Below are 23,940 nucleotides of genomic sequence, written 5' to 3'. Positions count from 1 at the left end.
CTTGTTCTTTCTCTTTCTTTCCTTTCTTCTTTCCTTCCTTAATCTCTCTGATTGCTTCTGTTGAAAAGACACCAACTACCAACTCTATGCCAATGGCTTCCCCTCCCTAGAGCTCTAAGTTCTTACTGCAACATCCCAGATTTATATTTCCAAAGGTCATCTTTGTTTGCATCTCCACTGTGTGTCCCAGACTCAGAATGTCCCACACTAGCCTCCTCCTCCTTCTTTTTCTTCTTCTTCTCATTCTTTTTAAATATATTTTTTGTTGATTTCAGAGAGGAGAGATAGAAACATCCATAAATATATTTTTTATTGATTTCAGAGAAGGAGAGATAGAAACATCCACAATGAGAGAGAATCATTGATTGGTTGCCTCCTGCACGCCCCTTACTGGGGATCGAGCATGCAACCCGGACATGTGCCCTTGGCCGGAATCGAACCCAGGACCCTTCATTCCGCAGGCCGGCGCTCTATCCACTGAGCCAAACCGGCCAGGGCCTGCTTCTTGTTTTGAGTGTGAATTGCAGGCCCAACACGCTACCCAGGGTAGGGATACGTGAGTTTCTCTGTTCTCCTTCTCCAGCGTCATATTGGTCCTCAGATTCTCCTTTCTGCCTTTTAAATATCTCTCCAATTCACGGTTGCAGCTTCTGCATGTGGCTATGCATTTGTGTGATTAACTGGTTGCTACGGTATCATAGTTATTAAGCAAAATATTTAGAATTTTAATTAAAGAACACAATTTAAAATATAGCCCTTCTGGTCTCAAGTTTGATTCCGTCTGGTCAAGGGCACATACCTGAGTTTCAGGTTCGATCCCCAACGCCAGTCAGAGGCAACCAGTCTATATGTGTCTCTCACATCAGGGTTTCTCTCTCTTTCTCTCTCTCTCCCTTCCGTTCTCTCTAAAAATCAATGGAAAATTATCCTCAATTGAGGATAAACAGAAAAAAAAATGCTTTTTAAATGTAGTGTATAGAAACGAGACCTGGTTCTGCTTATTACCAAAGAACAGTGATAAGGAAGTTCAACACGCCTCCAAACTTTTTTTTACTTATGTGATTCTTCAAACACTTTAGCCCTCTGCAATCTGCATGCTTTCTGAACGGTTATTGTATTATGGTAAATAGGCATTATCATATGTTTTCAGAGAGTGTTTTCTTAACAATTCAACTTTTATTTGTAACTCTCCCATTTGTTTTAATTACTAGCACAGTGTGCAACATTTATTAATCAGCGGAGCCTTTTTAAGTTAAAATACTAGATTAGCTAACCCCATTAACACAGAACACTCCAAACAAGCAGTAATGAGAGAGGTAGTTAGTGTGCAAATCGTATCACCCACGCAGTGCTCGGGGCACAGTTAGCATGATTACCCTCTTTTGATCCAGACTTCTGCCTTTCCCAGCCCATTTCCAGCGGAAATTTGCAAAGAGCTGCCTCCATTTCTCCAGCTTAATTTTTTTTTTCCTAATGAAGTCTGGTGCTTTAGAACACTGGGGATACAGATAATAAGCTTGTGTATCATTAAGAAGTTCTAGAATCTGTCTACAAAAGATCCTTTTCTTAGCTGTACGGTGACGATTGCTCTCTCGTTGTCCCGTGTTGACTTGAAAATAGAATGTTTTTTGTCTTCAATAAATGACCACAGAATAGTGGGATTTTGTTATTACAGACCTCTAAGTCTAAAGACTTTAAGATGTATAACATCGACATAATGGACAATTTGGAATACTTCCTGAGAATATTACATACGATTTTAGTGTATGCAGACCAACACGTCATAAAACTAGGACAGAGCAGGAGTGGTAGGAGGGCAGACCGACCCAGTGCATGCTGGGTGGCCTGACAGCCGGGCTGAAGAATGTAGGCTTGACCCAACAGGCAACTGGGGTTCATAATTTGTCGGTTTGAATTATCTGCCAGTGAAATAGATGGGTTGGAGGAGAATCTAGAATTATAAGTGCCTATAAAAATGGGGGGAAATAAAAGAGAGTTATCAGAAAAAAAATGGTAAGTGTAATTTTTCTTATTTGGGAAAAAATAGGAAGTATGTTAATTCTCAGTGCATCAAGACTATAGATTTGCAATGGTCCCATTTTTCCCTGAAGCTAATTGGCTGTTTTTAAATTGTGCTTTCTGAGACCTCTACCAGTTGTTCTTCAACTGCCCAGACATTCAAGTAATGACGTGTTTGTATAAACCACTGCATGCTCCCATTGGGGATCGAGTCCATAACCCAGGCGTGTCCCCTGACTGGGAATAGAACCTGTGACCTTCTGGTTCATGGGTTGATGCTCAACCACGGAGCCACACCAGCCAGGCTGAATTTTTATTTTTTTAATCAAACGCCTCTAGAAATCCAATGAAGAATAACACCTTACTGTTCTTTCAGGTTTTTGCCATTCTCTTCCTACCATAAGAATGAAAGGTACGTTCCATCAATGCATTCATCAACCAAGTATGGTCCTGGCGCTTATGGATATCACCGTTTCAGAGATGAAAGCCCCAACAAGTGGATCGGTGGCAAGGTGAGTTGACGCAACATTAAAAAAAAATAGTGTCCCCTTGAAAAGGCTAAAAGAGACAACAAATATGAATTACAATTAATACCTTCTAAAATACAAACGACTCACCATTGGATATGAAGCTACTTCAGAAAAACAAAGATCCTTATGCAAATGTCTCTTCCTAAAAGAATATGGTACTTGTTGGCTTTCTACAACAGATTCACTCCATGCATCCTGACATATTCCAAGAATACGCCTGTATCTCACTTAAGTAAGCAGTTTATGGAGATGTAGAGATTTTTGGATACTCATTAAAAAGAAAAATAGTTTATTTGGGTGTTGTTGTTGTTTAGGAGTCATTGTGTACCCTTCTGTACTTTTAGAATGTACATATAGTTAAAGAATTAGTGATGAGTAATTGTTCTTGTAGACCCTGAAAATTAAGCAAGAAATGTATAGGAATTCTTTAAATTTTAATAAATCATTAGTCCACTTAACCCTACACAAAACCACGTAGAAAAACATTAAATGCAAATTTAAATTTCTCTTTCTCTCCTCCCCTCCTTTCATTTTCTCCCTTCCTTTCCTACTTCGTCCCACCTTCCTTCTAATCTCTTCAAATAACGGTATTAAATAAACAAGTCATCCCTCTCTGTAGCAGTATAACCTGCACAATACCGAAGTAGTCATTCTATTATTGATATGTAAACCTTAGAATTATTAAAAATATTTTTTATTTCAATTTGATATTAAGTGATTTGGGTGAGACTTGTTGTACCCCATAAACTGCTAAAATCAGGCTTCTTTTTCTTTTTTTTAAATAAAACTTTGTTTCTTGATCTCAGAAATTGGAGGCCACAATTTACTTATTTTTAGTTGATTAAAGACAGTTTTAGGGAGGTTGGAGTTGTGACGTTCAGAATGTTGAAGAAGGAAAAGGCTGGAGTGGTTTTAGGCTTCTGCTGGGGGAAGACGGACTATTAAAAACTTGTAAATGCACTTATGATGTAATTGAGCACAATAGATTGCTTTCAGCCAAGTAACAGCTCAAGTATTTTTGGTTCCTGTTCTTCACCCTTTCCATCATGGTTGAAGATTGTCTACACAGAGAACTGTCTTTCTCTTCTACCATCTTTAAGCAGAGAGATTATAATTTTCAAATAATCTGTCACACAGTTGTTTTGAAGGGTGTCAGTTGAGAGAAAAGCAAATGTTAATCTTTCTCGAATTACATCACACAAGATTGATGAATATGTCAAATATTTTTGCTTTATTTTTAATTTAGTAATATGAATAACACTATACAAAGATATCACAAAGTCAGGGAGTTAAGAGCAAATAATGCTATTTTCTACTGAAAGTATGATAATAATGAAAAATAACATATATATCATTCTTCTTGAAAGTATAGACATCAATTATTAAAAAATAAAGTACAAATGATATATAACTTAATCATATTTCTTTGATGTACTTGTAAAATGCCCGGAGTTAACTTGTGTGTTAAGTGGCCAAACTTTTTAAGTGCTGGTATCTACTTTGTATTTATAAATTCTTCATTGTGCTCGTTTCAATATCTGAAATTGAAGTGAAACTTAATAAGGGGAATGTACCAGTCGCTATTAATTTAATCTATTTGGGTAGATCTAAAAGTGTTGGACAATTAAAAGCTCCGTATACTAAAAACATCCTTTTGATTGTAAAAACATTTACATATGTTTGTGTTAACCAATGCAGACATGATGACCTAGGCCCCTCTACCTTTTTTTTAAACATGTTTTTTATATATTTTTAAATAGATTTCTTTATTGATTTCAGAGAGAAAGGGAGAGGGAGAGAGAGAAACATCAATGATGAGAATCATTGATTGGCTGCCTCCTGCACGCCCCCTAGTGGGGATCGAGCTGCAACCCGGGCATGTGCCCTTGGCCGGAATTGAACCCGGGACCCCCCAGCCCGCAGGCCGACGCTCTATCCACTGAGCCAAACCGGCTAGGGCCAGGCCCCTCTTATCTTAATTGGAATTAGTTTTTATGTTCACTTTAGACAACTGACTTTAGTGGGACTGTTCATGTTTTCCTTTGTTGGCAAAACTCGGGAAGAGACTGATGTCGACCTGCTTTATTGTTGGTGAGTGACACCTGCAGAGCAGCCTTCTTTTTTGTGTGTTTTGTTTTGTTCACGTGCATTTTGGTCCTAAACAAGAACCTAGAAGCTCCAAAGCATAGAAACATCCAGCACTCCAGAGGATTAATTTAGAGGCCTAAGCATATTGCACAGAACATAAAGCTGACCTCTGCCGCCGAGGGCTCCGGGAATGGAGGGGGATGTGGAACGTATCAGAGGTTTAATGTGGCACATCGCCGTCTGCAGAAACTTGGGTGGGACCGGGGCTGCTTGCCCGTCGCACCCGGTGATTGAATCCGCTGTCACCGGGACCCCGGTCGTAATGAGCGTGCAGCCTAACGACCGTGATTATGATGATGGTAATTGATGCGCCCGGCCGGCGTGTGGGCCTCATTACGGCTGCGCTGTACGTGGAGCCACACGCCTCGGCTAGGGGCGATTTTACTTCTATGCCCCGATTGCGATAAAATACGCCTCTCGGTTGCAACAGGCCAGCTTCACAGAATTTTAAGAATCTTCCCGTACGTGTTGATAGATGACGATGCACTGGCGGAAAAACAGCCCCTTGCAGTTGTTTGTTCTGTGTTGTTTCATTTCATTAGTGAGTGTAAACAGTTAAATCATTAGGCGTAATTGAGGGGAAATATTTTGCTTATGAGGATGGCCTGCAATAATCCAATATTCAGTTGGAGGGCTTCTTTTTTTTTTTCTTTCCTTTTTCTCTCTCACTAATACATCGGGGACTGAAATTCTTTCATTTCCTCCCTTTTATGACCCTGGTGTCAGACTTCTTGGGGTCAGTAGGTTTCAGGAAAAGTATACGTTTATATAATTTTTATTATAAATCAATAGGTCCATTTATCTTTGCGTGTAATATTTATATATACTCTGTCTAGTTTGTTATGCACTTTAGAACATTGCACAGAGCCAAATATTGGCATGTCATTGGCAGGAAAAATATGTAACCTATGGAATGGTTAAATGTGAACTGTTGAGATGAATATGTTTATACGACCTTTGCTTTGTAACCACTGTCTTGCTTCTAATAGATTTCTTACATTGTGTAGTACTTTTCAATTATGGCTTTAAAAGTGGCTTTGAAAGAGTTTCTGATTTGAATTTTAACTTATGAATGAAATGATGTGCAATGATGTGTCCAAGATTTTCGGTAGATTAGATCAGACCGTATTAGTCTGTAAGTCTTAACCTAAGGGCTCGATTTGCATTTGAATCTAAAATATTACTTTTGAGTAATGAGCAAACGTAATGGAATGCATTTTTATAAGGCATGGTAAGCCATTTAATATATTTATTTTGTAGCTGCAATAAAGTCTGAGATTGAGAGATCTATCAGATTATTGTTTTTTTGTGTGTTTTTTTAATATATTTTATTGATTTTTTTATAGAGAGGAAGGGAGAGGGATAGAGAGTCAGAAACATCAATGAGAGAGAAACATCGATCAGCTGCCTCTTGCACACTCCCTACTGGGGATGTGCCCGCAACCAAGGTACATGCCCTTGGCCAGAATCGAACCTGGGACCCTTGAGTCTGCAGGCCGACGCTCTATATCCACTGAGCCAAACCGGTTAAGGCCGATTATTGTTTTTTAAATATGTTTTATTGATTTCAGAGAGAGGAAGACAGAGGGAGAGAGAAAAAGATGGAAACATCAATAATGAGAGGGAATCATTGATTGGTTGCCTCCTGCACGCCTCCTACTGCGGACACCCAGCTCTAAAGAGAGGATGGCCAATGTTTTCTCCTGAGATTGGTAAGATTTGCATCAGCCCAGGTAGGACGCTTGCCCCAGATGTGCCCCTGGCACTGTGGTGAGGGCCAGGATCTTCATTTGGCAACCAGAGGTTTTACACCTTGCCTATGAAATTTTTCTTCGGAAAGTTTTGAACTCCAATTATGAAGCGTTCCTCGTGAAGTTTGTCTCTAAAAGTTCAACATATGCGAGTCTTCTCTGCATTATTGCTAATCCAGAATAACAACAGTTACATTTTTCACTTCTGGGCTTCCTGCTGGCGAATTCATTTGAAGAAATTGTTCTATCGTGAAAATTAATATTGTGGATTTAATTTATTTGAACACACTTAACTGAATATTTTCCCCATTATGCCTAAAAACAGCATATCTTTTCATAAAGACATTCTTTTTTTTTAATATATTTTATTGATTTTTCACAGAGAGGAAGGGAGAGAGATAGAGTTAGAAACATCGATGAGAGAGAAACATCGATCAGCTGCCCCTTGCACATCCCCCACCGGGGATGGGGCCCGCAACCCAGGTACATGCCCTTGACCGGAATCGAACCCGGGACCTCTCAGTCCGCAGCCCGATGCTCTATCCACTGAGCCAAACCGGTTTCGGCGTTATAAAGACATTCTTCACAGAGTTACTTAACTAGACATTGATAGTCACCCTAAAAAAGATGCTGGAAGCCATATTGCTACAACTTGTAACTTCTGCTATATAAGTGGCAGGTTGATAATCATGTTATTAACTCTGCATTAATTTACAAGTTACTTTTTATGTGGCTGTTATAAGGTTACATACTAAAGGGGAACATTTAAATCTGCTAGCGTGTTGGAAGTTTAACAAATATGAGATATCAGATAATTAACTAACTAAAAGGTGATCAGCAACTGACTTTAAGGATACTAATGAAATACTATCAAGGCACAAAAGTCGTCGAAATATTTCACAATGTTGGCTGTAAGGATACAAATATTGACCTTCCTTTCTTATTAAATCTATTCCAAGAGCTATTTGTGAAGAGTTTGCTCACCACAATTGGAATATTTAATAAAATCTAATTCTCCTCCTCTGTAATTCCTTGGTTGAAAAATGTGCTCCCTTGATGATGATCGAGGGCTTTGGAGAATAAATGGATTTTAAGGAGAAAATTAGATGGTCCTTATTATGCTGTCTCACTAGCGAGGCATTGTCATTTGTCTGTTGTATTACAAATGCCTTGCTTTGCCTCCCTTCTTCATTTAATCGTGCAACTTGCCTGTAAGCAGCATTAGAGGGGGGGAAAATGTGGCTGTATTACTCTTTCAATTGATTTCTTTGCTTATCCACGCGACAGCTCACACCGATTATGCTCAACACAGAACTCATCTCCTCCCGACACCCGTATCTTCCCAATCCCTTCCATCCACAGTGACTGACTCACTTATGCCCAATACCAGGAGACAGACCAGTTTCCTCCCTCTGCTTCCTTTAGAGCTCCTCTCCCAAGTGAAGTTAAATGTAGCTGGCAAGTTTAGTGTTTAGAAAAGTTAAATGCTGATATTAAAATTGCATTCGCAACCTGGCCGGTGTGGCTCAGTGGTTGTGTCGGCCCATGAACCAGGGGGTCACTGGTTCAATTCCGGTCAGGGCACATGCCCAGGTTGCAGTCCCGATCCCCAATAGAGGGCGTGCAGGAGGCAGCCGATCAATGATTCTCTTTCGTCATTGATGTTTTTCTCTCTCTCCCTCTCCCTTCCTCTCTCTAAAATCAATTCTTAAAAAATTTAAAAATTGGATCCAAGTACAAAATTAATTTTCTTAGGGTACATAAAAAATGTGCATTCATTCAGTGTTTTATTACTTTCATTCTATATTCTTTCTGAGTATGTTCCTTTATGAATCAAATGATTCATCATTGGAAGACTGGGCTGGGGGCATATCTGTCCAAATTCCTTTGTAGCTCACCAACCTAGTACCATGTGTCAGGCTGACCTTTAGGATAGCAATGATGAAGAACAAATAGCATTTGCAATATACTTTTTCCTCCACTTTTATGTCGTGTGTACTGTTTAAGAAAATTGCTTCCATTTTATTTGTTGACTTAATCAGTACAAGTTCATTTATATTGCTAAAACCTACAAACCCTGAAAAAAAGGTGAAAGCATTTTCTTCAAAATAGCAATTTTTTAAAAGAACTAGGTGGAATTTGAAACTATTTTTGTTTGGACCCGAAACTTTGCTGACTTTAATCTCTATGATTTTTGAGACACCGCATATTGTTCTTCTAATTGAATGCAGAAATCATCTGTCATTTTCATGTTGACATTTAATGTGCATAAATAATGTCCAAAGGGTGGAAGCAATCTAATCTGCAAGTATGAATATACTTTCTGGGTCTAACAGCATAATTAAGGCAGTACAGGCTGTGATATATAAAATGTATACTCAGTTTTGAAAGTAAGTTTCCATATTCACAGCGAGTATGACCTAAATTTCAATGTACAGGAAAAATTCTAAAAGTATTCCAGAAAAAAAAAAAGATAGGATATATTAGGTATATTTTTAGCTAACATATGTACTTATTTCTTTCACCCCGAAACATTACTGATAAAATTTGTCATGCTTTGACTTTCGAACTCTCATCTGACTGATCTGTAGTAGACATAGATGCTGATAAAAAAAAAAAAAGGATATGAAGTTGGATGATTTTGTCGACTGGGAGATGTTCAGATATTAAATGTTCAGTATTCGGTATTCTATGAAGAAAATCATCCAAGAATGTAGCCCATGTGTTTTATTAAATATATTTTTATTGATTTCAGAGAGGAAGGGAAAGGGAGAGAGAGAGATAGAAACATCAATGATGAGAGAGAATCATTGCTTGGCTGCCTCCTGCATGCCCCCTACTGGGGATCAAGCCCACAACCCGGGCATGTGCCCTGACTGGGAATCAAATCCTGACCTCCTGGTTCCTAGGTCATGCTCAGCCACTGAGCCACGCCAGCTGGGCTAGCCCATGTATTAATATACCGTAAAGTTACCCCTTAGTAGTATTACAGTAAAGTAATCATTGGTAAATTTAAGGATTGATTTTTGATGACACACTTTCAAGAAAGCTTCTTTCTAGTACAGGTGCAATAGAGCATAAAATACTGCCTCAGTAAAGTCTATTACTCAAAGCAAAGAAAGACACTTCTTTTCAAGTTTCCCCTCTTTCCTGTATGTACTTTTTAATTTTTGGTAAATGAATAATCATTTTTATTGTTGTTATATAGCATGACCTCATAGGATGACAGTGTAACTTGTTTTTATTTATAAACATTAGAGTCAAAAAGTTAGTTGCCTTCGGATCACATTAACGGATGTAAGTCTGTCTACTGCATATACTCAGGGTCTGTCTGTCTTGGCCCATTGAGCTCATTAGTCCTTTCTGCTCAGCTGTGGACACACCCGCATAGAGGAAAGGCATCATCGGATGGGGTAGGAAGGAGAAATAAATACTGAAATCTGCAGATCACAGTGATGCTCTACCCTATGGTTATTTTCTCTGCGGAAGTATAGTGAGAAAGAGTGACGTCAGACAAAGGGTCCATTACAAGTGCATGTTCCATGGTCGTGGGCTTGGCCGTCTGCGTCCAAGACTTGGCCGGCCGCACAGACTCACTGGGTCACTAATATAAGTCAGGCGTCTGCTTTTCTTCAACTCAGCCACGTGGTTTGACTTCTCTTTGCCAACCTCAGATCTTGCATTTATGTGATGTGAGAAGTTTGATTTAAAATGCAAGAGTGGCGATGTGGGTTTTTATGAAGAAACTGCTCTTTTTCTTCAGAAATGATGTTAAGACTTCAAATGAATTGTTTGATATCTTTTCTGACATCTGACTCGTTGGAAAATCTAATTGAAGCTATAGACCTTCTCTCAAGAAAAAAAAAGTGCAAATATACAAATGCAAAACAACATTTGCATGCCATCAATTTTATTGGACACTAGTTTTTTAGTTTAGAAATGAAGAAAAGTGTCACAATTTTTTTTAAGTTTTTGCTTACGGTTATTACTCTCAAGTGTCTGCTTTATAAAGATGTGGGAATGAGTCCAAATTTTGCAAGTATAGAAATGATATAAAAATAAATTCCAATGAAAACACTACCATGGTGGCACTTGAGTAAGAAGTTGAAATGTTGGGCTAGGCCTTTCAATATGGCAGTGCCCCTACCTTTGACACGATCTGATTTCAACCTTTTGTTCTAATGGCGAACATCTTAAAAAATAACAATTTACTAAGGTCTGTAGTGTCCAGTGGAATTAGAACTCCAATGACTTGCTTTGTCAGAGAGCAAAGATTGGAGTAAAGGTGTATTAAAGTTTTCTGCACATCTCTAGATTGAACTCTTGTCGTTTTGTTTTATTTTTTGTTCTTAAACCATTGAGGTTCTGTGTTTTGGAGTCTGCATCATTGATACAGTCTGTGACAGCGGAGTGTTAGAAACCCGTGTGTCATGTTAGGGACTTTGAAGCAGAGGTGAACTTCAGCAGAGATTGGGAATGTTCCTGGGTGTAGAGAGATTTCCGCCTGTACGGAAACAGATTGTCATTTTCCACTTCAGCCTGCAAGAGCACTTCCTCCAGAATTAGAGAGTCGGTTTAATGATCTCCCTCTTATCTCATTTTCCGGAGTAAGAGCTTCTTCAGAAGGATTTGTGGCTTCTCGGCACCGTGCGCAATATGGCTCGAGTGCATTGCATCATAACAATAAAATTCTCCAGGTAATCCAATCTGTGAGCGAACTCCTTGTGTTGTCCTAGCCATGGTTTCACACTTCTCCCAAGTATTTTGAAACTTCTACTTTACATTGACTCCTTACCTTCAGGATCTTTCATTTCATATCCTGCTCTCATTTCGTCTCAGCCATTCTCTGAAAAGGCTCTGGCTCTGAGGCTGACTACCGTAGAGGAGTGTGCACGCCTCCATTCAAGATTTGGGGGCAGCATCTTTGAGAGTCATTCATGCTAGTCTAGAACGAAACAACCAAGATGGTGTGCGAAACTTTTTTCACCCAATAGTCAAACCAGATGTGTTTCCAAAAATTGTAGATACTCTATCTAATCATGAAGTTCGGAGATGTTTCCTTCCAATTGAAGTTATGCTCAACAAAAGAACTTCAAAACATGCCCACACCTTGACCATAAATTGGACTTACTGGGTTAAAATATCTTATTCCCATCCAATTAATTTCACCTCTTTCTCGTTTCTATTTCTAACATGACTACTCGAAAATTTAAATTATATAAGATGCTTCCACATTGTATTTCCATTGGCCAACCCATCTCTAAGTGACATATTTGCCCAGTTGTTTGAGCTAAAAATGACTTGATTGTGATGGAATCTGTGGGAAATCCCCACCCCTGGAAACTCAGACAAGCATTGTCCTCTGATGTTGTTATGTTTTTGTTTTTGTTTTTTTGTTGTTGTTTTTATGTTTTTTCACTTTAACACTTCTTCTCTGCTATGAAGTGGATTTGAAAACACTACCAGTTTCTTCAGCTATGACTCCTCCCTCCACATATCACTAAATTACTCCTTTTAGTTTACAGGTCAGTTCAAGGAACAAGATTTAAAAAAAAAACATAGTTTGGGCTTAGCAATAATTATCTTAATGCACATAATTAAATAATGATACAGCCAAGGGGATCAAAAATTAAGAGAGTTTGGCAAAAATTTTAATGACACTGCATATAGCCATTACACTATTGATTTTGGATAAACTTGGCCTATAGCCAAAGGACTAAATCAGTTTTGTTTTAAGGAAACTAAGTAAGGGTCCCCTTCCTTCCATCCCTCTTCATTAGATTTCATGAATTTATATTGTGGAAAATCAAAGTATATCCCCTTCATCCAGGCTTGAGATGACATTGCTCTATTCATAAATACCGGTGACATGAATGTAGCTTCATAGATTGTTGAACACATGTGGTCTTGGAAGATTTATAAACGTATTTGAATGATGTCTCCATCATAGAAATATACGGAACCACTCTTTTGCTGATCTGTACAGTTAAGGAAGGAAGAAGCTAAAACTTGAGGCAAAGTACACCGACCCAACTTCTCAATATTTTGGAGGCTGTTTGAAAATCCTTATATCAATGAACTAGGGGGCCGAGTGCATGAATTCGTGCACCTTGAAAGGAATTGTGGGCAGCGAGGCTGCGGTAGGCACAGGGGCAGGTCTAGGCCCATCCTCTGTGCCCCTGCCAGGCCCCCCCCCCAGTCTTCTGTCTGCTATCAGCCTCACTCCCACTGCCACCGCTCCTACGCACTGACAGCGCTGGCCCCACTCACACCTGCTGATGGTGCAGAGTGATTGGGGCCGGTGCCAGCAGTGGGTGCGAGCGGCGGCTGCTGCCCCGATTGCCCCCTCAGGAGCAGGGGGGAGGGTGGAGGAAGCCCTCAGGGGTGATGAGGGCAGGCAGCTCTGCTCGCAGCCGCTGATGGCACCAAGCAAATTGGGACCCAGCACCGGGCACCTGCAGTGGGTGCGAGCGGTGGCTCCTGCGCTGACCATGGGTGCAAGCAGGGCCGACGCCGGCAGCAGGTGCAAGTGCCAGGGCAGGACGGCAGTGCGCGGGAGCAAAGAATTTTCAGTAAGCACCAGAGGCTCGCCCCGATGACAGCAATCAGCGCCCACCTTGGTCTGGTGCCCCTGCTCACCTCCTCCACCATCCCACTGTGGCCAAGGCCCGCCATGTTCCACGCACGCCCCCTGGTGGCCAGCGCACGTCATAGCAACTGGTTGTTCAGTTGTTCCAGTTGTTCTGCCGTTCGGTCTATTTGTGTATTAGGCTTTTATTGTATAGGTTAGGTGTGAGTCTTGGACCCTGCAAACAGGAAGAAAAACCCATCAGAAATGCCCCGGATATTAAAAGCGACTCTGTGCTCCAATGTGAGGCCGCTTGATGGAGTGGCGTGGTGTCACCCACGTCCTCTCTCTAATGCTAAAAGTAATGCACATGGACAGAGTGACAATCACCGCCCAGCCTCCCATCAGCAATAATTAATCTTTTCGTTAACAGAGGCCAGAAAAAGCCTCTCACCAGCCCCTTCGGAAGTCTGAGAGACCCTGTGTTTTTGATGTTTGCATTCCGAGGAAAATTGTCCCCACCAGTTCTGACAAATTGCAACACCAGGCTAATTATGGCAGCTAATGAAGTGTGCGGAATGGTCACAGCTCGTCGTGAAACGGGTCCTTCAGCTTGGATTAGAGTCTCATCAATCACTTTTGTAAACTGATCCAGAATTGCTTCTGCCCGGTGCTTGGCGTTTTTAATGCTGTTTCTGTAATTGGTTTTCTCCCTAAAGCTTAGACTTGTTGTTGTTGTTGTTGCTGTTTTTTAAATATTACAGTCTCGGGACAGGGCTTGCACAGGCTAGTTTATAAAAAAACACTTATTATTAGAGATATCAGCAGATCAAGAAAGCTAATAAAAGGACCCCCCAAATGAAAGTGGATACACTGTTTCAGTCCTGCTCAAAGGTAAAGCATAGTCATGTCGAGCAGCATGTTTCTCAAACGTAGGTGTAGCGCCACATGCAGTCACAGTTGGTGGTTAGTGACGGAAGTTCCCGCTAGAGTTTCTAAGAAATAAATACGTGGATGGTCGTTTATTGTTAGGGGAGCAGAGCTGCCTGTTTATCGTTCAGCATCGTTTTGTACAATGTCTACGTCTTGGATGAAGCCAAACATCTGGAAGCGCTGAGACCAGAGTTCTGTGTCATCCTCAGAGCTAACCTGGAATGTTGATGCTATCATTTCCTCTCAGTTTACAGACTAGAAAATAAAGCTACTCAGTGCTGAAGTCTAGATTCTTAATAATTATGCTTTATTATCTCAACTCGCTCTTTAAACCTACTTTTCCCTCCCATATGCCAGTCTCTCAGATTTTATCAATTCTTTCCAGATGTTTAGAAGACTTCCTGGGGAATCGTGTCACTATAGAATATTGGAGCTGGAAGCTTTTAAAAATAATTTAGCTCTGGCCCAGCTGGCATGGCTCAGTGGTTGAGTATCGATCTATGAACCAGGAGGTCACAGTTCATATGCCCGGGTTGCGGGCTCAATCCCTCATAGGGGGTGTGCAGAAGGCAGCCAATCAGTGATTCTCTCTCATCATTGGTGTTTCTATCTCTCTCTCCCTGTCCATACCTCTCTGAAATCAAATAAAAATGTTTTAAAAAATAATTTAGCTCTTAAAAACAAGAATATAGGCATAATGTTGTATATGCTTAAGTATCTAAGCATAGATATATCAGTAGGTTCTAATAGGGCAAGGAATTATTGGGTACTTGGAGGTTTGCCCTCCTAGGAACCCAAAGTTTTCAGTATGTAGTCTTTAAAATTGTTGAAGTGTTTACCATGTGTGTTATCATCCACTGAAAACCTTTTTCGTGATTTACCTCTTTACCCCTGCATTTGCTAAACCATAGTCGGTTAACAAGTTTTTAAAAATGCAATTTAAACACTCTAACAGTTTCTGCCCAAATATAATACCAATGACATGTAATAAGAATTCTAACCAAATTTCAGTATGTCGTTTAATAAGAAAGTTATCTAAAGCCTTCAATTTCCCCGGGTCCAAAACAGAGATACTATTATGAAGATTTGATGAAATAACCTTCGTAAGATTTTGTAAGCTATGGATTCATAGAGATGGAGTTTTGCAGCGGCAGCTCAACCCTTGGACACAAGTGAACTGAGTTCAGGTGCAAAAGCAATAGATCGTCTGTTCTGCACGTGTTTTACTTCCTCACCATTGGATCCTTCAGGTTGGGTTGGACTTGACTTAGGGTGACCAATTACGTCTTTTTATATTGCAGGACCAGATTCATTATCAGATCCTTTGGAGACTAAGTTAGCACGAATGATGTTTGCAACAGCAAAAGTAATCCTATATAATAAAAGGCTAATATGCAAATTGTCCCCTTGGGAGTTCAACCACTCGCTATGACGTGCACTGACCACCAGGGGGCAGCATGGAACAAAGGCAGGCCCCAGCCAGCAGCCAGCAGCCGGGGGAAGGAAGGCCCTGATAGGCCCTGATCGCCGGCCAGGCCTAGGGACCCTACCCGTGCACGAATTTCGTGCACCAGGCCTCTTATAATACATAATGATAATAATTTAGCTGTTTACCAACATAGAGAATTGTGGACCTGGGTCTTCTGTCTCCTGGGTCAAGTCCTCTTCCAGGCTTCAGTTAGAGGGCAGCGCAATTCACCCGCCCTCATTGCCTGGCTCTCCAATACGAATCCTGGGGGAAGAACTGAACACGTGTAGTCCTAACCCGGTGGTGCCTCCTCAACTCTTGTTTGCGTGCCCCAGAGGCCCCCGCATGCAGCGAGCCCCTGCAGACCCTATAGGAAGCCTTGCCGCCAGCTGGGTTTCTGTAGCTCAACCATTTGGTGTCTTCTACCCATTATCCTGAAGGCTCCTGGGGAGGTAGAAATTCCTCTCAAAGAATTAATGACCCCAAAATGAATCCAACTCTAAGGTTTGTGATTAAGTGAAAAGTAAGAAAGGAGGTTGTAGTAACTGTGTATGGTGTTGGGGTGGGGGGCATGGGGCGTGGTATTAGACTTGCCGGGGATCACCTTGTAAGTTACATAAACGTCTAACCATTCTGCTGTGCCCCTGAAACTAATATGATATTGAATGTCATCTTTCACTGAAAAATTTAAAACGAATTTAAGGAAGTAAGGAGGAATTTCAGAGCAGTTTACTTTAGACTGAGAATGTTCTGCCGTTTGAAAACCTCAGAAGATGCACTGGGTCACTGAGCCCAGGGCCCTCTGGTGATGACTTCTTCCGCTCCGCCCATGAGGACGTAGGTAGTGGTAGTGGTAGTGGTTGTTTGCAATTTGCCTCCCACACCCTAAGCCAGTCCCATGGGCCATTGATGGCAGAGACAAAAAGGAGTTTTCACCAGGACTCTAAACGTGAAATTCTTGGAAGAGAAAATTCTTCCAAGGCTAATTAACTAGCCCCCGTGATGGATAAGAGCTTAATGGGACATTGTGTGAGGTTAATATCCCCTAAATCACATTAACAGTTTTGAAAATTTGGATAGGCCCTAACCGTAGAGTTGGAGAGCAGACGACACTAATTGAAATACCTTGGCCATTAACTTCCAAGCTCCTGGAAACTAATGGGTTTCTGGAAATATCATTGATGACCAACACCTATGTCATAATCTATGTTAGCTAAACATATGTCCACATAAGAGATACATAAAGTATCACGCATTAATGTCCTAAACGACATTGCTAAATAGTGTTTGCATAAAAGAATCTACACATAATTATTTCAGTCTAGCATATTAATATTATATTCCTGATAAAGTGAAGTTTTAATGTGGCTTTTCAATATTTCTTTTCCTTTTCTTAAATAAAGTGAAGATATATTGTCAAAATTTTACTCAGTAGTATTGAATAACATCAAGACCATTCTGGTTATTATTTGTTAAAAAGAAACTATGAATTACCTCTGTAAGATTTTGATTTGTTTAAAACACTTTTAATTTATCAAGCTTAATTCAGAGATGTTTTCTATTTATCACTTATATTAACCTTCAAATTGCTAATGGCTATAAGGCATGTGAATACACTAGCAAATTATTTTAGCCTGTTGCATCGGTGCCAAATCTGAACTACTTAGAACTTGCTACTTTTATACTTTTTATATTCTTTCTTATATTGAATTTATGTTATCTTTATATATAAAAGCCTAAGCAACTGTTCAACCATTCAGCCATTTGACCGTTTGTTCAACTGGTAGCTATGACACGCACTGACCACCAGGGGGCAGATGCTCAATGCACAACACACAGGCATGGAAACATGGAACAGACTGATGAATCTCAGAGGGAAGCAGGGAGGGGGGAGGGTGGGAAGAGATTAACCAAAGATCTTATATGCATACTAGAGGCCTGGTGCACGGATTCATGCACCAATGGGGTCTCTCGGCCTGGCCTGTGGGGATCGGGCTGAAACTGGCAGTCCGACATCCCCTGAAGGGTCCTGGATTGTGAGAGGGCGCAGGCCAGGCCGCGGGACCCCACCAGTGCACAAATCTATGCACCGGGCCTCTAGTATTTCTTATAAAAAGAATTTCTTCAATAGAATAGCAGATGAAGTAATATTACAGGAGTGGTTAGCCTACTTAACCAGCCAAAGTTTCTCAAGTATTTTTAAGGATTAATTGAATGTAGTTCATTTACTGAGGATATCATATATTAATGGTTTAATTGTAAAGTACAATTTAAAAAGAGATATCAACTAATTAGTAACCATTATTACCTATCAACCATGATGAGACATACTTGTTTTTTACTTTGTTTCTTATAAATTCTTGTCTGTAGAACAAAGGAGGTATAATTAAAAATACATACACAGTTGAATTGAACTTTATTCAAGAGTTCTTTTCTCCTCTACTGTCTGACCATGCCAAACATAGAATTTCAGAAGGCCATAATCATTTAAATTATTCTATTTTTCTGTCTTCTTAATCTTGCAAATATTTTATATTGTTCAAAAATAATAATGAAAGAACATATTAAAAATTGAGATGAAATTCTTATCTATCAAATGTCAGTGTCCCCGAATTTAACAGCCTTTCATTTATAGAGTTTAAATAAATTAGGACTTAGATTTAAATGTTCCGCAATAAATTGTGCTCTTAATGGCAACAGCAAATAAACATCCCTTAGTGTTTTGAATGCCAAAGTGATTTACCTGCACATGTTTTGGAGTTTAGACTCAGTAAAGTTCAGGGGCATCCATGTATGAAATAGCTTGTGAGGAAATTCCCATCGCTTTCTTCATTTGATTTCGTTTGGGAAAAGGACATGAGTTCAGAAAAATAGATCATCGTCTTTAGTAATTTGGGCTCAGATATAGACATTAAATATTGTACATCGACTAGTGAATGTGTATATAATTTTCTCAAAACTTATAAAGGAGTTGGCATTATAAAATACATTAGTTTCTGTTGACTATCTCATTTGCATTTTTATATGTTTTATTATGTAGACTTGCTTATGGGAAGCGTTGTTAAAGATGTCAAATGTAAGAAATGGAAGCAAAATGTTTTAAAAAATGAGCAAGTATATGTTTGCGTATTTTATAAAAACTATAAAAAACAGGGCATCAATTACTAAGAGGGATGCAGTTAATTAAAGTGTCCTAGTAGAAAGAAAACTTAAATCTAAGGGTAATTTTTGGTGCACTAATTCTTTCTTTCTTACTCTATTTTTACCAAGTAAAACATGTGCCTAGTTGAAGTAAGTATGTTCAGAGACTTGTGATGCTGGGTGACGTACTCCTGTGCGCGCCCCCACCCCCACCCCCCGCCCCAATTTTCAGAGTAGGTCCTCCTTCCCAGAGGCCACTTTGAACTCTGACCTTCTAGTTCGATCCCAGTGCTGAGCGTCCTGGCTTAGGGAGGAAGAACAGGATGGAATTTCATTGGTCTGTTCTCCCTCCCTTTTTTTTTTTTTAAGGGGGAGAGGAAGAGAGAGGGAAAGACAAGAGAGAAACATTGATGTGAAAGAAACACATCGATTGGTTGCCTCCTGCACAAGCCCCAACCAGGGCCCTGGCCAGGGAAGAGCCTGCAACCGAGGTATGTGCCCTTGACCCGAATCGAACCTGGGACCCTTTGGTCTGCAGGCTGATGCTCTATCCACTGCGCCACACCGGCTAGAGCATGTTCTCCCTTCCTTTTTAAGTCTGGGATGCTGCCCCTCTCATCTGGCGGGACATAGATTATGATTTGGGGCCCCTGCTGTTTCCTGGTATTCCTGCAGATGCCGTTTTGTAGATGTTTATAATCCTCCAAGTTCGGGGGCAGGGGGGGGGGGGGTCATTTCTGAGGTTAAGGCAGGAAATTAATTGCTCTGCCGGCTTAAAACTAGAAGCTTTCCCAACGAATGATTTTAAAATATGGGCGTATACGTCTTTCACAAAAGAGGGTTTTGAAATAAGAGTGATGTTTCCAAAAACAGAACACCCAGAACATTTTATTCACGTATATTCTCACGTATATGTGAGAATTCTCAGGTATATGTGAATGTGGGAGGGGTGGATGTAACACAAAAGGCCAGGATCCTGCCCCCAGGAGGCTGACCATAGAGTGAGGGGCTCACATTGGGAGGGAGTCACTGATGCAAAACAGATGCCGGACCAGGGCTGGGAGGAGCGTGATTGGGCACCGATGCTCAGTGCAGCGAGCTGGCATTTCCATCTGAAGATGGAGGCTTTCCGGGAGGAGGTAGCCTTTATAGGTGTGACAGTGTTTGGGGAGGATTTGCACTTCGTAAGAGCTTAATAACGGTTTAAAAAGATTTTGTAATTGACTTTTAGAAAGAGAGGCAGGGAGAGGGAGATGGAGAGAAACATCCATGTGAGAGTGAAATGTCCATTGATCGGTTGCCTCCCACATGCACCCTGACCCTACGGAATCAAACCAGCAACCTCTCGGGTGCGTGGCATGACGCCCAACCGACTGAGCCGCCCTGGCCAGGGCAAGGGCTTGCTAATGTTTTGCTGAATATAATTCATGCCGCTCAGCCTCGGTGGCTGGACATTTTTCTTTCCCCTTCTGTTCGTGGTAAATGTTCTTTTGTTCAATCCAATGTATCAGCAGTAGTCAGTTTCACTTATTCTTGTCTTAGTTTCCCTGAGAGGAATTAACAAAAACCCTTCTGTAGCAAAAAGGCACCAGTCAATGACAGTCACTGATAAATCCTATGAATAAAAAAATTAAAAAATTAAACAGTCCTTCCCGTGAGAATTTCATCCTGTTAATGATGCATGTATATTACTAGAAATTACAAATATCGGGTAATAAAGCTTCAAGTTCACACATTCCCAGATGTTATTTGGGGGCCACTAGAGTAGCAATTTTTTTCCAAAAACATCAGCAGTAATTAGAAATCTTTCATAATTTCTTTCAGAAACAGCGTTTGATTTTAATTCTTACGCTTTAAAAAAATAACTTGTAGGCAAACACTGCGTCAGAACTATTGACATTTTTATAGCTTGACAAAAATTAAGCATAATTAAAATGAAATATTTGTTGCATAAATTAAGCTGCAATTAATATGTTTTCTGCCTCTGCTTGAAGGATGAGATTAAAACGGTGTTGTTAGCAGACTCCCCGCCAGGAGACTAATTTCTTGATTTTTATACCAAACATTATCATACATGTTTTCACAGTGAAAGAATAAACCAACAAGTAGAAAACAAATGTTTGATGAAAATGATAGACTACAGAAGGAAACACACTGACTTTTATGAAGGCAAGGCCATATGACTGTTTATTTTAAGGTTTAATGACTAGTTGATTCCCAGGGTAAGATTTGCACTTTTAAAGCCATTAAAGTAAGTAGAAAATTGCCCTTCATTTCAGTTAGCTATTCAAAAAAAAAAAGTTCTTATTGACTTTAGAGAGAGATGAAGGAAGAGGGAGAGAGAAACATTGATGATAGAGAAACACCGGTTGGCTGCCTTCTGCACTCCTCCTACTGGGATCAAACTCGAAACCCAGGCATGTGCCCTGACCAGGAATCGAACCAGTGACCTCCTGGTGCATAAAACAATGCTTAACCGACTGAGCCACACTGGCCGGGCCACCTATGCCTTTTTAAATGACCTGGTGTATTGCTTCACGGTGTTTGCTTCTTCAGGAGGTAATTAGAAAAATGAACAAGATATGGTATGCCAGGGCCTCCCCTCCAGCTCACCAAGAAGTCATCATAAATCCCATCCCCCAAATCTCAGATGTAGACAATGTCAAGAAAAGTGGAGGAAAGATGTGCTAGGAGGCCCTCAGTGCTTCTCTGGGAAGGGGGATCACTTTCTCACGGGATCACCTAACCTTGACAAAAGTTAGTCATTGTCTTGGAAAAAAAAATCCCCCCCCCCTCCCCGCTGCCACTTCCCCAGGCAATGCATTCGTTCTCACATGAATTTTTTTCCAGCTAGTTACTTTTTTGTTGTTGCTAATCTTCTCCTGAGGCTTTTGGTTTTTTTTAGAGCGGAAATGAGGGAGGAGGGAGAGAGAGAGAAAGAGAGAGACAGACATGGATTGGTTGCCTCCCACACACACCCTGACCTGGGCCAGGGATTGACTCTGCAACCCAGGTATGTGACCTTGACCAGTGAGCAGGCCGATGCTTTAACCATTAAGAAACACTGGCCGGGGTGGACATCTCCATTTTCTAGGTGACGAAGCAGAGGGAGTTAGGAAGTGCTTCCGTTTTCTGGAACAGTATTATCTATTCCTTGTTTGGTAGAATTCACCAGAAAGAATCAAAGCCTGTCTGGGAAGGTTATTAATTACTGATTTGATTTTTTTCAATAGATACGGGCCTATTCAGATTATGTGTTTCTCCTTGTGTGTGAGTTTTGGTGGGCTGTCTTTTAAGTGATTGGTCCAGGTCACCTGAGTTATCCAATGTGTGGTCCACTGTTGCTCACACTTCTTCACTTATCGTTTGAATTGAAGTGCATGGCACCAGTAGTGACCACCCATCTCTCTTAGTAACTGTGACTAATTTGTGACTTCTCTCTTTTTTCTCACTTAGCCTGGCCAGGTGTTTATCGATTTTATTGATCTTTTCAAAGAACCAGCTTTTGGTTTTGTTGACTTTCGCTCATCTCTGTTTCAGTTTCATGGTTTTTGCTCTGATTTGGTTATGTCTTTCTTCTGCTGCTCACTGTTTTCTAGTTTCCTAAAGTGGAAGTTGAGATTCTTGACTTTAGGTCTTTCTTCTTTTCTACTAGATGCATTTAATGCTTTTAAAGCATATACAGTTAGAACATATTTTTATCCAAAGGAAATGTAAAAAATAAAAGTTGAAATGTACATGTATTTCATCATATTTTTATTGCATTTATTGGGGTGACATTGGTTCATAAAATTATGCAGGTTTCAGGTATATAATTCTATAATACATCATCTGTAGATTGTATTGTGTTCACCGCCCCACGTCAAGTCTCCTTCCATCACCATTTATTCCCCCTTTACCTTATTTTACCTCCCCCAAACCCTTTCCTCTGGCAATTACCATACTGTTGTCTGTATCCATAAAATGTACATTTTAAAAATGAGTTATTTTACATATGAAAAGTATTATATTACAGTAAACACTAAATATAATTAATAAATATAAAAAAGATTAAACTAAGGTCATTTAAATAAAGCTAATCATTTCCTTTCCTTTTTTGAAAATTAGTCATTGTTATATATATTTAAAACCAATAATAATAATAATAATAATAATAATAAAAGCCAATAAGGGCTCTGTGGTAATCTTTGCTCTTTTTTTATTCTAGGATTTCCAAACTATATTACCATCATTCGATCTCTTCTCCAAGTATGGAAAGTCATATTCAAAAGCTGGACAGATTTTATAAAGGTATGCTTTTTTTTTTTGCTAAGTATTTTAAGTAACTTAATCATCAAGCATTTAAAAAGCCATGCTATAATAATATTAATGCATAACAAAGCCAGGCACATTTTAATTCTAGTGCAATGGGTTTTTAACATTAAAAAAAAATCATTGGTTTCATTTTTCAAATCTCCAAAATAGACTAAAAAACACGACAAGAAATAGAACTCACAGAAATCAGAAGTACGTTTACTTTATGTTAATGAATACAATAAATAATAGTTTTACACTATCCAGTGATAAAACATTGATGGTGTTCCAAAAATTGTTTTAAATTTCTCAATACTGTGTTTATACAGTTAGTTTAATAGACTATATTCAATATGTGTGCTATTTGAGCTACTAGGTGTCTTTATGGAATTCCAAGTAAATAGTGTCTGGGGTCTCTGATTATCCCTGTTAAAGTACAGAGAAGAACAAAGACCTACATAAAATTCAAGATCACAGAAATAGCTCTCAGCGTGGACTGCATTCATTCACTGGCTGAGGTGTTTAAAAGTAGAGGCGTGATTACAATCAGAGCGAGACTTATAGGAAGTAATCTGGCATTTTCAGCCCAATTAAAGGAGGTATTGGATGAAGACAGCACAGATCACCACAGCTGAAGGAGAAGAGGCAGGAATGAGAAATCATGCGAGTTGGAATTCCCCAGGTGCCCTCCCACCCCCAGGGCCACGGGAGAGCTCTGGTCGCTGGGGAAGGCAGAGTAGATCGAGCAACTTATTTCCTTACATTCAGCATCAGTGTCGCCTGTCCCCCCTTGTAACTCACGATGCTTCAATGTGGAAGTCAGTGTGTTCAACACAAATACCACTACCTACTTTTTAACAACTTCAAAGGGAAAACGCGAAGGGAAATAAGACATATCTATACTAATAAAAGGGTTATGTGCTAATTATACAGGACGTCTTCCAGACATCCTTCTGGACGTCCTTCTGGACAAAGCCACGGTGGCAGGGCCGAGGCAGAGGCATTTAGGGGCAATCAGGCCGGCAGGCAGGTGAGCGGTTAGGAGCCTGCGGTCCCGGATTGCGAGAGGGATGTCCCACTGCCGGTTTA

The 23,940-nt window shown here is 40.1% G+C and overlaps 1 protein-coding gene across 1 annotated transcript in view; it reads left to right on the top strand.

Annotated features, from left to right (window-relative positions):
* Nucleotides 1-23,940, top strand: part of SPATA17 (spermatogenesis associated 17) — a 64,977-nt gene that overhangs the window by 36,804 nt on the left and 4,233 nt on the right. The window contains 2 exon segments of the mRNA XM_006094329.3: nt 2,396-2,531; nt 22,766-22,848. Of these exon segments, the coding sequence (XP_006094391.2) occupies nt 2,396-2,531; nt 22,766-22,846 (217 nt within the window). The 3' untranslated portion in view covers nt 22,847-22,848.

The sequence above is a fragment of the Myotis lucifugus genome, unplaced genomic scaffold, assembly GCF_000147115.1.
Source record: "Myotis lucifugus unplaced genomic scaffold, Myoluc2.0 scaffold_133, whole genome shotgun sequence".
Classification (NCBI taxonomy): Eukaryota; Metazoa; Chordata; class Mammalia; order Chiroptera; family Vespertilionidae; genus Myotis; species Myotis lucifugus.
This window is presented reverse-complemented; position numbering and strand designations above follow the sequence as displayed.